This window comes from Mauremys mutica, chromosome 1, assembly GCF_020497125.1.
Source record: "Mauremys mutica isolate MM-2020 ecotype Southern chromosome 1, ASM2049712v1, whole genome shotgun sequence".
Classification (NCBI taxonomy): domain Eukaryota; kingdom Metazoa; phylum Chordata; order Testudines; family Geoemydidae; genus Mauremys; species Mauremys mutica.
Genome location: NC_059072.1, coordinates 46,689,038 through 46,705,162, shown reverse-complemented (window position 1 = coordinate 46,705,162; position 16,125 = coordinate 46,689,038). Strand labels below are relative to the sequence as shown.

Genomic DNA, 16,125 nt, shown 5'->3' with positions numbered 1-16,125 from the left:
AAATATATTGTTTTCAATTACTAACACAGAATACAAACTGTACAGTGCTCATTTTATATGATCATTTTTGAGGACAAATATTTGCACTGTAAAAATGATAAATAAAAGAAATAGTATTTTTCAGTTCAGCTCATACAAGTACTGTAGTGCAATCTCTATCATCAGGACAACTTACAAATGTAGATTTTTTTGCTTCATAACTGCACTCAAAAACAAAACAATGTAAAACTTTAGAGCCTGAGTTGACTTGTAGCCTCTGAAGTTTTATATTGTTTTATTTTTGAATGCAGGTTTTTTTGCTACATAATTCTATATGTGTAAGTTCAACTTTCATGATAAAGAGATTACACTACAGATTTGTATTAGGTGATTGAAAAATACTACTTCTTTTGATTTTTACAGTGCAAATATTCGTAATCAAAAATAAATATAAAGTGAGCGCTGTACACTTTGTACTCTGTGTTGTAACTGAAATCAATATATTTGAAAATGTAGAAAGCATCCAAAAATATTTAAATAAATGGTATTCTATTATTAACAGTGCAATTAATCACACGATTAATCGTGATTAGTTTTTTTAATCGCTTGACAGTCCTAGTGATAAGCAAGCAGTATCCTGTGCCCAGATGTATGTAAAGGAATCCTATTTAAGTACTGATTGAAGAATCACCTGACCAAAGCTTGCATCTGATCTAGAGGCCTGAGTGGTAAAAGTATGGGCTGAACTCCATATAGCTCCTCTATATATCTCAGTCAATGGGACCGTTAAAAGAGGCAGTGTAGGCCCGGTGGACTCAAATCACATGAGACCAGATATGTCTGGGGTAATCCCATTCTTTAATAATACATACCAAGTATATATATTGTTCAAAATCCATTTAGACAATCTCTGCAAGGATATTTGTTGTCTCCTCATCTGTTCTACAAAAGCACCAAACAGTCTCAGTGAAGCTCTAATCAATCAATCAATCTAGTCCTGTCCAGATAAAAAAGACTGCTCTAACTACATCCAGTGTGTAAAAGTTTGCTTCAGCAGGTGAAGAATGAGGTTTGGGGAAAAAGACTGGCAGATAAAGAGACTCATTAATGTGGAAGTCTAAGACTACCTTAGGCAGGAACTTCAGATGAGGCCTAAGAGTGACTTTGTCCTTGTGAATGATGGTATAAAGAGGGCCTGCTATAAAGGCCTGAATCACCCATTGTGACGAAGTGGGACTGTTCTTAATGTTTCCTCTGAATACTGTGTGGGTGCCTCAGTTTCCAGCGTGCATAAATGGCTGACACTCTGTCTCCTGGCAACAAATAGCCGGGGCCCTTCCCCCCTGCAAAGGGATCGCTAAAGGTGAACAAAGAGATCAGGTGACCTTCTGGCCCGGGAAAGAGACAAAGGCCAGAAAGGAGGGGCTGGAGGGGGTTTCAGTTTGGAGCTGGCTGGGGATGGGAAGTGAGGGCAGACAGGGTTGTCTGCTCCAGAATGGACCCGGCTAAGGGGTCCCGTTCTCTGTACCTACAAGCTCTGTTTTAGACCGTGTTCCTGTCATCTAATAAACTTCTGTTTTACTGGCTGGCTAAGAGTCACGTCTGACTGCAAAGTGGGGGTGCATGCAGGACACTTTGGCTTCCCCAGGACCCCACCTGGGCGGACTTGCTGTGGGAAGCGCACGGAGGGGCATATGCTGAATGCTCCAAGGTCAGACCCAGGAAGGTGAAGCCATGTGAGCTTCTTGCCCTGAAAACAGTCTGCTCCAAGGGAGAGGAGGCTCCCCAAAGTCCTGACCAGCTTTGTGGGGAGCAGTTCCAGAGCATCGCCCGGGGACTCCATGACACCCATATCCTTCTGGACAGGGGCATGGGCACCGGAAAGACCACATCTTCACTGAGATGTGATGGAAGGAGCAAGTAATCATGGGTTTGAAGGAGAAACCCATTAAAACCAGACACTGCAATCAGATCGCAAGGGACAGGGACTGGTGGAAAAGCTTGGATCAGTCCTTTCAGAAATGTTTCCACAGTGGAGTGACAAAATATCATGTAACTTTGTATTGGGGGACAATTTGCTGAGATTGCAGCCAACTGGACTCCAATTAAGCGCAGGGATAGTCCTGACTGCTTTAACAAGACCAAATAATCAATTATTGGAACTGTTGTCCTTAGAGGTGAGCAGTGATTTTGTTCAGCCCAAACAAACAAACGTTTTCATTTGGACTAGTAAATTTTCCTTGCTGAAGGCTTTATGTTTCTGAAGCAAGATGAGTAGGATTTCTGCAAAAACAGCTCCTCTCTGTAGGTGTCAGTCAACCAGACTCCAAACTGCCAGGTGAAGGGACTATGGGTCTGGATGGAGGACCTGGGTATTGTTCTGAGACAATAGGTTGGTTAAAACCAGTTAGGTGATTGGCTTCTGAACAGACAGTTCAATCAGGTCCAAATAAAACAACTGCCTGGATTAAGTTGGGTTATCACAGTAATAGTTTTATCTCAGCTTCCTAGCACGCTGGGGATCATGTGTATCGGTGGAAAAGCATACATCACCTCTGGTGTCCAAAGAATGAGGAAGGTATCTGTGAGGATCCCAGACTCCTGCCTTCTCTGGAGCAAAATCTTGGATATTTGTTGTTGTGGCATATAGCAAATAGGTCTACTGTCAGAGACTCTCATCTGTGCAAGATAGCCTAGGGACACTTGAGGGACCACTCACAAATCTCCAAGAGTCCTCTGCTGAGGCAGACTACCAGCATGTTCTGATGCCCCAGAAGATGAACAGTTAGTTGGATGACGTGATGCTGAATGCTCCAAATCCATACAAGTATGAATTCCTGGCACAGAGGGGATGACCTGGCTTCTCCTTGCCTGTTGATGTAACACTTTGCAATGGTGTTGTTGGTAAGCAATTGAAAGGCCCTGAAAGAGAGGCAGAAAGGGCCTTGCATGCCAAACAAATTGCTCTGAGTTCTAGCATAGCAACGTGGAGGGAGGATTCAGGAGCTGACCATTTCTGTTGAATCTGCAGTTGATTTAGGTGTGCTCCCCACCCTTATGTGGAGATGTCCATGACTAATCTTTGATGGAAGGGATGTGGAAAATGGAACTTTCCAACATATTTATTTTGGTTGTGCCCACCAATCGAATTATCACAGGACTTCTGTGGGGCCCCCCTTCTTGTCCATGCTGCATTGAGCAGATACACTGATTTCAACCACACTTCAAGTGGACAAAAGTGAAGCGTGGCAAAATCTTTAGACAAGTTCTCACTTGTGTTATGAACTGCACCTGGAACTGCTATATGATGTCTGATCTCTGTTGAGGTTGGCATGTCTTTGCTAACCTGGAATCTAAACATTGCCCCCATGAATTCAATGCATTGTACTGGAGTTAGTGTTGATTTGTTTTTGTTCACCATTGAGTCCCAGAGGGCTGAAGGGAGCTAGAGTTTTTTAAATGGTGTAGGTGACTTGTTGAGAGGACTGATTAATGTGGAAGTCAGATGAAGCCGAAGGGTGATTAAGGTATTTTTTGTGATACTCCCAGCACAATGTGAAAGTAGCTGTGAACCAGTCCATGGGATCCAAAGAGGGGATAACACAGGCTACAGTGACCATCCTGAATTTGAAACACTGAACAAAAAGACTGAAATGTTGAAGATCCAAGTGCGGTCTCCATGCCCCCTTCTTCTTTGGGATCAAGAAGTAGTGGGAGTAGAGCCCTTTTCCTTTGAATCCTTAAGGAACTTCCTCCACTATTCCCAGTGTTAAATTTCTTGTCTTAGAAGTGTCTTGTGAGAGGGATCTCTGAGGAGGAATGGGAAGGGTGGGGAGGAGATTGTAACAGCTTGAAACTGGATGGGATACACCTTGTTCACTATCTTGAGGACCGACTGGTCTGAAGTAATCCCAGACCAACCTTCTCTGAAATAAAACAGGTGGTTGCCAACATGAATAGAAGGGAGTCGATACACAGGTGGTCCAGCTGGGCTCTTGACATTGCTTTCAGAGATGTTTTGTGACCAACTGTCCCTGTTGCAGGGTGCCAAAGAAGAGCTCAAGGAATGTCATTGATGAAAACATTGCCTCTTCCTTGATGGCTATGAAGTGCGTTGTTGAGACTAGCATTGCTGCTGTATTTATATAAGGATCACTGACAACATTGTTGTTTACCTCTGGGAGCTGGAACACATAAGCCCCAGTGACTGGAGGGTTGTCCTCGGTATCTTTAAGAAAGTGCAATGCCCCATTGGTGTAACTGTTCAACAGTTCATTACCTGGGAAGGGTAGATCCTGTATGGTCACTTAGACTTCATGAGGGATACCAGATGTCTATAGCCAGGACGACTTTCTCATTGACACAGCCATAGCTGTGGTTCTAGCTGCCATATCTGATGCATCAAGCACTGCTTAGAGCAATGTTCTAGCAGTGAGCTGTCTATCTGTCATGGTTGACCTTAACCTTCCTAGTATTCACGGGGGAGCTTGTATGTTAAGGTGGAGAGCCTGTCCTGTAACAGGGCATCATACTTAGAAAGAAGTGCTTGATAACTGGCAACTCCTAGTTGACAATTCGCTGAGAAGTATATCTTTTTGCCTGAAAAGATCTAATTTCTTTGTCTCTTTCTGGGAATGGATTTGGACTGTTTAGATTTCTCATGAACAGCCTGGACAATCACAGTACTGAGGGTGGGATTCTAAAAAGTATTTGTGCCCATTAGCTGGCACCTGGTATCTCCTGTTCGTGCACTTGGAAGTTGTGGGGGGAATGGATGCAAGAGTGTCCCAGATGACCTTTGTTAGTTCCAAAAGCCCTAAATTAATAGGTAAAGTCATTTTGCCTAAAGATGATGGGTGGAAAAGGGCTAATAGCTTATGTTGCTTTTCTTGGATTATCTCTAATAGGATATCTAATGTTTCTGCTAGTCTCAACAGTTCCTGAAAAACTTTTAACCACACTGAAGAGGATGTAGGAGGAGGGTTGGTCGTTTCATCAGCTGGTGAGGAGGACATAGCTAGAGGTTGTGAGTGGTCAGAGGAGAGACCATCTCCACTGAGGTCTTGCTCTCCTTTCAGCAACTGATGACGTCTGAGAGTGGGTACTAGGACTGGCTCAATCTGCTGTGCAGGCAAGGGTGGTCTTGGTCTGAGGACCACTGAGGAAGCTGGTTTCCTGATGTAAGGGTTGATACTGCATGGAGACCAATAAAGCCAGTGTTGGTAGGAGTGTTGAGAGGGAGGAGGACACATGGGATGGGAGAGTACCAGCTTAGAAGTTCCCTTATCAATTCAGAATACTTGTGGGGGCTGCTCAGGGGGTTCCTTCCTCGATTGTATGTCCGTGTTCCACTGGGTTTTCTAAAGGAGGTATGGGTCACATTCAGATGAGGAAGGTCTGCTGTATTCCTTAGAGGAACTCAACTTTTCAGCCTCTTCCATCCATGGAGCACACTGGCCTGATCTGTGGATGGTACTGAGAGATCACCAGAGGACCCTGTTTGGTTTATCACTTCTCTTGGCCTGTCCAATATCAGAGATTCCAAAATTGGTCCCACAGCTAACTCAGCCAGCTCTGAGAAATGTCTCAATTTCAAAGAGGCCTGTGTTGGTACCAATGCATTTGTCAATGCCGTAGAAGCTGCTGGCGCCATCATTATGGTACTGATGTATGCATCACCAGTTTTCTTGGTGCTGCTGCCATTGGTATGGACCTATCCGGTGCCAGAGAGGAGTCTGCCGCCTGAGTGGTATCAGAAGCGACAAAGTGCTTACTGTGTGAAGTGACTGGCTTTGATGTACTTGGGTGAGGCTCTGCCTGAAGGGAATAGAGTGTCAGAGCCTCAGGTGAGGACTTGAGTCTTCTGACTGGGTAGGAAGATTTGTACGCTCCTTGGTGCAAGGAGCAGAGCTCCTTATGGTCACTGTCCTAGGTCAATGCCAGAGGAATGGGTATTCTGAGTGTTCTATGAGCTTTGGATGACATCATAACTTGCTGGAGTGTGTGTGACTGACTGGATGGAGTAGGTCTCTCAGGTCACTTGCCAGGATCTGAAGATGCATGCCTAGATGTCTCCAGGTGATGCAGCTTCAGGGTACTCAGAGATATTTGTGTACCAAGTATCACTCAGCTACGTCTCCTTCTTTTACACCTAAGAGGCATCCTGAATGTCCATCACTGATGGACACTGCTGTCTCACAGGACGAGCAAATCTTGAATCCTGGAGACTTGTCTTCAGCCATTCTGAGCCTGTGTATGTGGGGTGAGGGGAGAAGTGTCTAGCTCTTACACAGAGAGGCTGGGGGGGGGTGTTTGCAAGAAATCTGATATTAAGTAAAAATGTTTTTTTCCCCAATAGCATTAACTAAGCTTATGTAAGCTACCAACTAAATATCTAGACAACAATAGCTCCAAATACTCTCTGTAGATGAAGAAAAGTGGACACCACGGGGTTCAATTTTGTAGCCACAAGCAGTAAGAAGGAATTGAGAGGTGGTTGAGGCTGCCTTGCCACTTTTATCCTCAGCTATGGTGGTTGCAAGGGCTCCCAGGCTGCAGGCATGGCCCCAATAGACACTGCTATTGAAAAACAATCCAATCTTGCATGTATGGAATGCATGCACACTCAAAGTAGAATTTGCATTTACCTTTTAATTATTATTTACTATTCATATTCCAGTGGAAGAGGAAATCAGGCAATAATACAGTACATATATGGTATCATTTATCTTGCCATATTATACTACTCTTCAACCTGAGACAGCCCAAAGAGACTAAGATAAGGAGTTATTAAAAAGTAAATATTTACTATGCATGGCATAAATTCCTCACCATGGGATGTATACTAAATACAGACAACCCCATTGTACAGCACTCTTTTTTAACGGGTCCCAATATTCATGTGCCAAGTCAATTGCCAAAGAGTGGATCCCTATGAAGCATGTATATGGCATAAACATTAGGAAGTTAACAGAGGAAGGCAAAAATACTGTTAACTAATACTTGTTCTTCAAAATTTTTGTACATCTCTTTTTAATTAAAGCTAGCAAGTTTGACAACACCATGAGCTTTTTATCTGCACCCTTTCATAATACAAATGATCTTTCTATGTAAATACATAATATGCACCTGTGTTAGGAGTTTCCTGCAACCTAGGACAAATATTCTTAACATCTAACAACAAGAAGAAAATAATCTTAATTGCCAGATATTCTGTCTTGTGTGCATGCTTATTTGCAAACAGGCCCATATGGCCCACCGTATGCAAGTACTATAGTCTCTCTTTTCCCTCTAAAATTATATATTTATTTATTTTCATGATTAATGATTGTGGTTTTTACACTATTAGGTTACAAGCATTGGGATATATATTTTGCATTTAAAATAAATGCTCATTAATAAAACTAAGACAGACTATGGTTTTAACCTAAATTATATAAAAATAATTTAGAATGATATCTATAATTGCTCACCTTAGCCAGATAAGCTTCCACTCTGTTTTTTGAAGATAATGCATTTCCAGTTGGGTTTATGAAACTTCCTCCAAGACCAAGACTTCTATTTAGTGTTAAATTATTGCCAAGATTGCCAAGCTGAGTTGTATCCAGGACTGGACTTGCAGAAAGACTTCCATTTACAATGCTGTTAGCAATTAAAGATTTGTTCCTGTGGCGCTCCTGAAGGAGTTTAGCACTGGCCTCTGCTATCTTTTCATTAGCTCTGTGAAAAATATAGATATAGTTTTTTACTCACACTTTTACAACTAAACATTTTCATCCAAATTTCAAGCTATTTTTATTATTTCTATAACTGTAAATGATTAAGAATATTAGAAATGAAGAATTGCTCAATTCTCTCTATCAGAGGGGTAGCCATGTTAGTCTGTATCCACAAAAACAATGAGGAGTCCAGTGGCACCTTAAAGACGAACAGATTTATTTGGGCATAAGATTTAGTGGGTAAAAAACCACTTCTTCAGATGCATGAAGTCCCACAAAAGTTTATGCCCAAATAAATCTGTTCGTCTTTAAGGTGGCACCGGACTCCTCGTTGTTTTTGTCAATTCCCTCTGGAATTTTCTAAGAACCAAATCCTGAAAGATTCTGAATGCCTCTTGGGAATGAAGGGGAGTTAGAGATGCTCAGCACTTCTCAAAATTTGACCTCAAGACAATTTATCTTAGATAGTTATAAGTCCCGATTACTATAATCTTTAATGTATTTATATTATCTCACAACACCTTGTGAGAAAGGAAAGTAATATTATCTCCATATTACATAAGGGGGAACTGAGGCTCAGAGAGAGTAAGCAACTTGCTCAAGATTACAGAGGAAATCTTTGGCAGAGCTGGGAACTGAACCCAGGTCTCCCAAATCCTAGGCTAGTACCCTAATAATTGGACTGTCCTGCCTCTCAGTGTAGTTCCAATCCTGAGAAGTACTGTTATAATGGGAGCTGAACTGATCCTAAACGCACCACCAGATTAGGCCTTTTTTCTATGGATTGAGGCTGATAAGGTAAGAAAAAAAGAGATTACTCATCCTGGGCAGTAACTGCAGTTCTTTGAGATGTGTTCTCCTGTGGGTGCTCCACTTCAGATGTGCGTGCACCCCACGCATCTTTAATCTGAGATTTTCATGAGCAGTGTGCATTTGGCCCATGCATGCGCTGCTGATATCCTCATGCCTTGCAGCGAGGCTATATTAGGCTGCATGGGCAAACTTCCCTCAGTTCCTTCTTCACTGCTCCATCTCAGAAGGAAACTCTGAAGCAAAGGGGAAGGAGGATGGGTAGTGGAGCACCCAAAGAGGGACACACTTGGAAGAATTACAGCTAATGCACAGGATGAGTAACCTCTCTTTCTTCTTCAAGTAATGTCCCTGTGGGTGCTCCACTTCAGGTAACTCCCAAGCAGTATTCCCATAAGGAGAAGGAAGCTTCAGAATTGAGTCAAGCACAGAGGAAAGAACTGCATTGCCAACTGCTACATCAGCTCTAGAGGCACTGACTAAGGCATAGTGCCTGGAGAAGGTATGTACCAAAGACCATGTAGCAGCTCTGCAGATCTCAGATACTGGGAACTTTTTAGGTAAAGCTATAGATATAGATTGTGACTTTGTTGAGAACCTTTAGATCTGTCTTCAAGCAAAATGAGCAATCTAGGAGATTTACAAAATGATTTAATCCTGTCTAGGTAGAAGGATAACACCCTCTTGACAGTTTCAGTATGGAAGGCAGTCTCTAGATTGGAATTATGTGGTTTGGGAAAGAACACTGGCAGGTAAATGACCGGACTCACATGAAACTCAGAAGACAGTTTAGGAAGAAACCTGGTGTGTGGTCATAAGGTAACTTTGTCCTTGCAGAATACTGTGAAAGGAGGGTCTACCACGAAGGCCCCATCTCTCTGACTCTGCGGGCTGAGGTAATAGCCACTCAGAAGGCTGTTTTCGTGGACAAATTCAGTAAGGAGCATGTCACCCTCGGTTCAAAAGGAGATTTCATGAGACTTTTAAGAGGCAAATTAAGGTCCCAAAGTGGGGTGGGGATTTTCACCAGTGGAAAGGGATTACCCAGACTTTTCATGAACTTTATGGCTGTAGGGTGAACAAACAGTGAGAACCCCCCAGTAATGGTATGGAAAGCTGTTAAGGCAGCCAATTGAACCTTGAGAGAACTAAGTGGTAGTCCCATTTGCTTTAGTTGTAGCAGGTATACCAGAACAAGAGGAAACAAGGCAGATTTGGGGACAGGATTCTGGAATTCACACCAGTGACTAAATCTTCTCCACTTTTTGAAGGTATTTCTGGTAGAATCTTTCCCATTTTATCTATCGTACTTCTGCAACGCAGACCAACTCTAACCCCACAAACCATCAAGGAGCCATACATACCTTCAGGTGGAGAATGCTCAGATTACAATGCAGCAGTTGACTGGCACCCTGGGAGAGGAGTGATTAGAAGATTTATCACAGAACAAAGGACTTGGCGAAACAGGTTGGAAATCAGGCCTGCCTTGATCGTGTTGGGGCTATTAAGATAACTCTGCTCTTGTCCTGTCTGATTTTGTTCACCACTTTGAGAATGAGGCACATTGGGGAAACACATAAAACTGTTTCTTTGTCCAAGTGAGGAGAAAGGTGTCCCCCAATAAACTGTGAACTAAGCCCCTCCTTGAATAGAATAGATAGCATTTTTTGTTCATAGCTGTGGCAAAGAGGTCCATTTCTGGAAATCCTGGAGTCTGAAATATGCTAACAAAAACCTGGGACTCCAACCCCCATTTGTAGTCTTGGGCAAAACACTTGGTGAGAGTGTCAGCTGTGACATTCATTACTGAAATTCTATGCAATGTTTTATACAGCAGTTCCATAACCTTATTGCTTCAGCGCAGAGGGAAGGGGATCTCGCTCCTTCTTGACGATTGATATATAACATACAGGCCACATTGCCTATTATAACTTTGACAGACCTGTGTCTGATGAGAGGCAGAAAATGAAGGGAGGCATTTCTGACCACTCTGAGCTTCAACAGGTTGATGGGGGGTAGATTCTTAGGGTGACCATCTGCACTGTAACATTAGAGCACTGAGGTGCGCCCTTCTCCATCCTAACAGAGATGCATCTGGGGTTATGGTTACCATTGGTGTCAGTTGGAGGAAGGGGATCTGTACCCCTACATTGTGATGAACATTCCACCAGTCTAGGGAGCATCTGACTTGTTGAGGAACTGACACCTGTTTGTCTAGGCTGTGTCTGTTTGGTAAGTAAACTGGTGTGAGCCACCACCGGAAACAGCAAAGGCACAATCTTGCATGTTCTGTCACAAAAGTGCATGTGACCTAGAAGTTGAAGACGGTTTCTGACAGAAGTCTAGGGTTTCCTTTGAATATTTCTGACAAGGTTTGATAGTGTTGTGGATCTCTCCAATTGAAGGAAGGCTCTGGATGCCAAGGAATACAGGGATACACCTATAAATTGTATGTTCTGAACAGGAGTCAGTGTGGATTGTCCCACTTTCAATTGAAGACCCAAGTCCAAGAACAAAAAGTGTTCTGTTTGGCAGACAACATTTCTTGGTATGACCAAACCTTGAGAAACCAATCGTCAAGGTATGGGAATACTGTGATCGCCTGATGACACAGGTAGGCAGCCACCACTGACAGAACCTTTGACAACACTCTTGGAACCGATCAGGGCTCTTGAGAACTGCTGCCAATAAGCTGCCCAGGAATCCCAATATAGTCATTGAGGACCATAAGGGGGGGGTGAGTGGTATCCAGGGTTGCTCCCATCAGGAGTTTAGAGGTCCCAGGACATCTTCTGTCTCTTTGAGAAAGGGCGTTTATATATGGGTATGTAGGAGAACCCTAAACAGAGATTGAGGATACTGAAGAGAAGTCTCCATCATCATTCTCTTCCTCCTCTAATGGGGGAGCTCAGACCAAAAAGGGAAGTGACTGTACTGGGGATATATATAGGTCCAGAGATTGGGAGGTTCTTGGTACCTAAAGATGCTCGGTACTTGCCAGCAATAGGGATTCTGGTTCAGCAATCACTTATAAGTCCTTCGGATACCTAATGTCTTGCAGCACTGAGTGGAGCTGCATCACTGAATGTTGTTGCAGCGCCAGCAGACTGGAAAGCTTGTCCCTGCAGAATGGTGATGATGGTTTTGACTGATTCACAGGCAGAGCTGATGCAGACGGAGGCTTAGTCTTACATGATATTGAAAAGCTTGACATAGGTACCAGGAGAGGGATTAAGTCTGATGGTACCTATATTCTTCTGTTTTCTCTGATCATCTCCACTAGATGGTACTGGAGCCTTCTCAGAGCCAGCTCTACTCTTCAAGCTGCTGGATTTTCCTGACTCGTACTGGAGGAGCCCTTCACCTTTATGGTACCAAACCTTGAGGATGAAGTCTCTGAGGCTGCTGACCTGGTTGAAGAGCGAGGCTTTTCGAGATGGATCTCTTCAGAGGGAAATTAGAGCTTCTCTTTTTAGGATCTTTAGAGGAGGTCTCTGAGGCTTTCCCCTTTTCAGCAGAGTGTAGCACCAAAGTCAAAGGGGCACTAGAGGGACTGATGGACGGGGTGCGGGGGTTCTCCTGACTTGGTTCTGAAGTGGGGAGAAGGAAGCACTCCTTCATTAACAGTCACGGTTCTTCTGTACACTGGATTTGAGGGCTAACTGGAAGTTACACTTCTGTGGACCATGCAACTCTCCCAGGCAGTGAACCCACTTAGAGTGTCCATTGCTGATCAGGATAGCTTCTGTCCACATGAGGCAACATTTAAACCCCAGAGAACCAGGCAGGCCCCTCATAGACAGGATTTTCCCAAAGGAAATAAAACAATCTTTCAATAACCAGTAACCAAATATTGTAGTACTACTAACAAATAAACTCAACTAAATAAAATCAGTAGAATGAACTCATTAAGAACCCAAGGCAGGCACAATGTAGACATGCTAAGCTCCACCTCAGGCTGAGGCAGTTGAGAAAGAACTGAGGGCAGTTTGCCTGCACAGCCTCATATAGCCTCAGTGTAGAGCGTGAGGATAGCAGCAGCGCATGTGCTGGCTAAATGGACATTGCTGATGAAAATCTTTGATCAAAGACATGTGGGATGCAAACGCACCTGAAATGAAGCACCCATAGGAACACTACTCAAAGAACTGCAATTTCTCTTGCTTACTGTAAGTACAAGAGATTATTACAGACCAGCCAGAAGATATGCCTGTTAAAAATCAAAAGAATTTTATAATATACTCTATAAAAATGAATGATATTTCTGCTACTTATAAAATATTGAAAATAATACATGTTACTCAGTCTTCCAGTTAGTTGTGAAAGTCTACTGCATCTACAGATACCTGCTCTTGGATTGATGCACATTATGGTGAGCAGGTCAAGGAGTGAGGCATTTTAGGAGGAAAGTTAATGAAGGGAAAAATAATATTTTACCATTTGTTTTAAAATAAAGGTTTTGACTTACCTATCCAGTTTACTTGCTAGTGATTTTCTAATTTTTAATTCTTCCAAATAAAGATCTTTGTATCTTTCCAGTTCTGTCTGCGTAGACTGTTTTTGAAAGACACTGTCTTCTTGTGTGTTTTTTATTCTAGCCAGTTCAGTTTCTAGATCTCTAATTCTGTGCTCCAGTTGGTTTCTCAGTGAAGCATTATTAGTAATTCTTATTTGTTCTAATGTCTCTTGGGAGGCTGCCTGCGTCTAAAGTAAATAATACAACTTTAATAAATTGGAAGAAAGAAGAATTTTTTTCCAACAGTTAATCATATTCAGTATAAATACACTATCTTATTCAGATAGGGAACTACTCTTCCTTAGTGCCATCAACCATACAGGGAGACATTTGAAGTCACTATGCAATAGAAAGATTTCGGGCTTAGAAAGAAACTGTCCCTTATTAAGGACCTATTACATTAAAGTTAGCACTACACAACTTTCAATCTTATAGGACAATAGTCTAATTGAAACTGATCCCCCTGCTGGAGCCAGAATCCCATGTGATCTATACACAGGTAGATAATACTTCCTGCATTGAAATAATAAATGTGGAGTCAAAAAGAGGAGGTTACTTTTGTTCTCTCAACATACTGTGTTCAGAACCACACTGTAGCGGTTAACATGCCTGGTCACTGACCATGGAACCATCAATAATAATAGCCCGGAGGGGTGGAGGGAAGGGAAAGGGTGGCGTAGGTGAGGTGGTAGACATGTATCTTTTGAGCCCAACAATCTACTGGCCGAGGATATAAATAATCCATTCCCTTCATCTTCCCTCAGTTCTTCTCTATCTACAAACTGAACTCCAAACAAGAGGGGAGGAGGGAAAATCAGTGTAGCTCTGCAAAATAAATAGAAAGAACAAAAGCTACCTTGGTCAGTGTGATAGGATACTATCCCTCTAAGAGTAAGGCAAGCTTAGCATCCCCTCCAGGGTAAAAAATGAGTCATGAGGGAAAATAAGTCTGGGGTAGGCTTTGGGATAGAATGACCCACAGGTGCTACTGCAAGGGATTGTACTCAATTTTACTTTTCTTTGTATTTTTTTCTTCCTTCTATTGTATCTCTAGTTCCCTAACTACCAAACTGGAAACATATGGAAATACTATATATTTAGCTTTTATGATGAAAACAAAGCACCTAAAATATAAAGTTCAACTTGGAAATGAATATGGAATATAAAGTTTAAAGTACCAATACACAGCATATAGTAAGTAGCAAATAAATTAACCTGCAAAAATAGATTGACTTCTTCTAGTTTTTGTCTTATTTCTTGTCTAGCTCGTTCTTCAATCTCTCTTTTATACTGTTCTATTTGACTGTGGTCCATCATATTAGTCTCTACTTGATGTTTGAGATGAGCTACTTCTCCTTCCAGCTGCCATTTGCTCTTCTCCAGCTTTTCATGATTCTTATGCAGTATCTTCATGGAAGACAACTGTTCTCGCAGATCACGATTTGTAGACTCTAACTGCATAGATTTTTTTGACTCTATATCCAGCTTTTTGGAAAGGTCATCTGTCTGTACACATTGAAAAAGTTTAAACTCAATTATCAAACAGGGAGTTCAAAATTTCTCTAAATTCAATGGAAGTCAGTGGAAAAAAAATCAAGATAATTTTAAAAGTTTGTAATTTTAAATTTAAAATGAATATAAATCATTCTAAACTTAGTAAAAGCAGACCTTTTAAATTATTTTTCATAGAACAGCTTAAGTCCTTTTCTTTCTCAACCTATATACAGTAGTTTGTAGAAATACTTTAAAAAATAAAATCATTTAGGCCCCAAACCTACAAGCATTTTACCCATGTATGGGACTATTCATATGCTCTAAAGTAAACAGGAGCATAAGAGATAGGGCCTTGTTATGTATCAAAAATGCTATGCAACCATTTAAAACTTGTAAAACTGGATTGTAGGAAGCCTTTTATGCTAGCAAAGAAATAATATACTTATGGTAAATCAAAAGGTAGTTTGAGTATAAGAATTTAAAAGACAATGTGAGATCTTTCAGTAGGATCTGAAACCTGAATAAAACTCATTGGAAAAAAACAATCTTTTCTGTCATTACTGCATATTTTATGGTTTCCTTGTCCTTTTTAATATAAAAAAGGAAAATAGGAAAATAAATACTGTGTAAAAATATGCAGACAGTATCAAACAGACCTTCTTATTCCAACTGTACTGAAATGTATAAACATAACTGCATGGAAGGGAATATATAAAAAAATCCCCTTCCTTGATGTTCAAATATAATTTTTACATTTTAACTGCAACAAAGTCATACAAATACTACTAATTTTATTTATAAAAATGCCCTGATGTGAAGGCACTCAAAGCACTAAATACATAATTAAAAAAAGTTACTTAATTTCTAAAATATAGTGCACTAGCAACAAAGCTACACTCATAAAAAATAAGGAGAACAGACTGTAATAAGTTTGGCCCTACGTAGGAAGGGTGGAAATGTTTCTAAATATAATCCAGATAGGGATAATAAAAGCTACTTCTAGGACACACTTTCAGGTGTTTAACAGTAGGGCAGGATGGGCTGAGACAACTGTTAAGGGGAAATAAGTTCCACTCCCTACAGGCCCACCTCATTGCCTGCTGACCTAAAATATGATGGTGGAATCCCTAAAAGGCAGGTGACATCAGAGCCTTAACATGTTATAAGATTCAAGAAGATGGTCTGGAACAAAGCCAAGTATATTCAATGGCAAAAAACTACATTAATGAAGGTTGCTTGGGGCATGTTGTCCCCATGCAGAACACTGAGTTGAGCAAAACTCAAAACTTCTGAAAAACAGGAAATGCAGTTAAGGTTGTCCATGCAACCTTAACTCTGCTCTCTTTCAGAAATGCCCCAATATGGCCTGTTAACACACATACCTTTACTCTGCCACTCCCTGGTTGCTGAAATGTACAAGCTCTTCACCGCCTTTTACAACTCATTCACTCTCATCCACAGAATTCCATGCAACACTATGGGGGGGGGGGGAGGGGGAAGGTTGCCTACATCACCTTTGCTCTGTTCCCCTGGAGATGGCAGCAACCTATGGGAACTATTTGCATGCAGACAGTGTTAGGCATACCTACACTAAATGGTGGAAGGCAC

General features: G+C 41.7%; 1 protein-coding gene across 2 annotated transcripts in view; it reads right to left on the bottom strand.

Moving 5' to 3' along the window:
* Window positions 1-16,125, bottom strand: part of LOC123378056 (ankyrin repeat domain-containing protein 36C-like) — a 166,091-nt gene that overhangs the window by 26,735 nt on the left and 123,231 nt on the right. For both annotated transcript variants that reach the window (XM_045031530.1, XM_045031534.1), the window contains 3 exons: window positions 14,239-14,529; window positions 12,976-13,211; window positions 7,452-7,698 (listed from right to left, as the gene is read on the bottom strand). In XM_045031530.1, coding sequence (XP_044887465.1) covers window positions 7,452-7,698; window positions 12,976-13,211; window positions 14,239-14,529 — 774 coding nt within the window. The remainder of the gene's footprint in view (window positions 1-7,451; window positions 7,699-12,975; window positions 13,212-14,238; window positions 14,530-16,125) is intronic.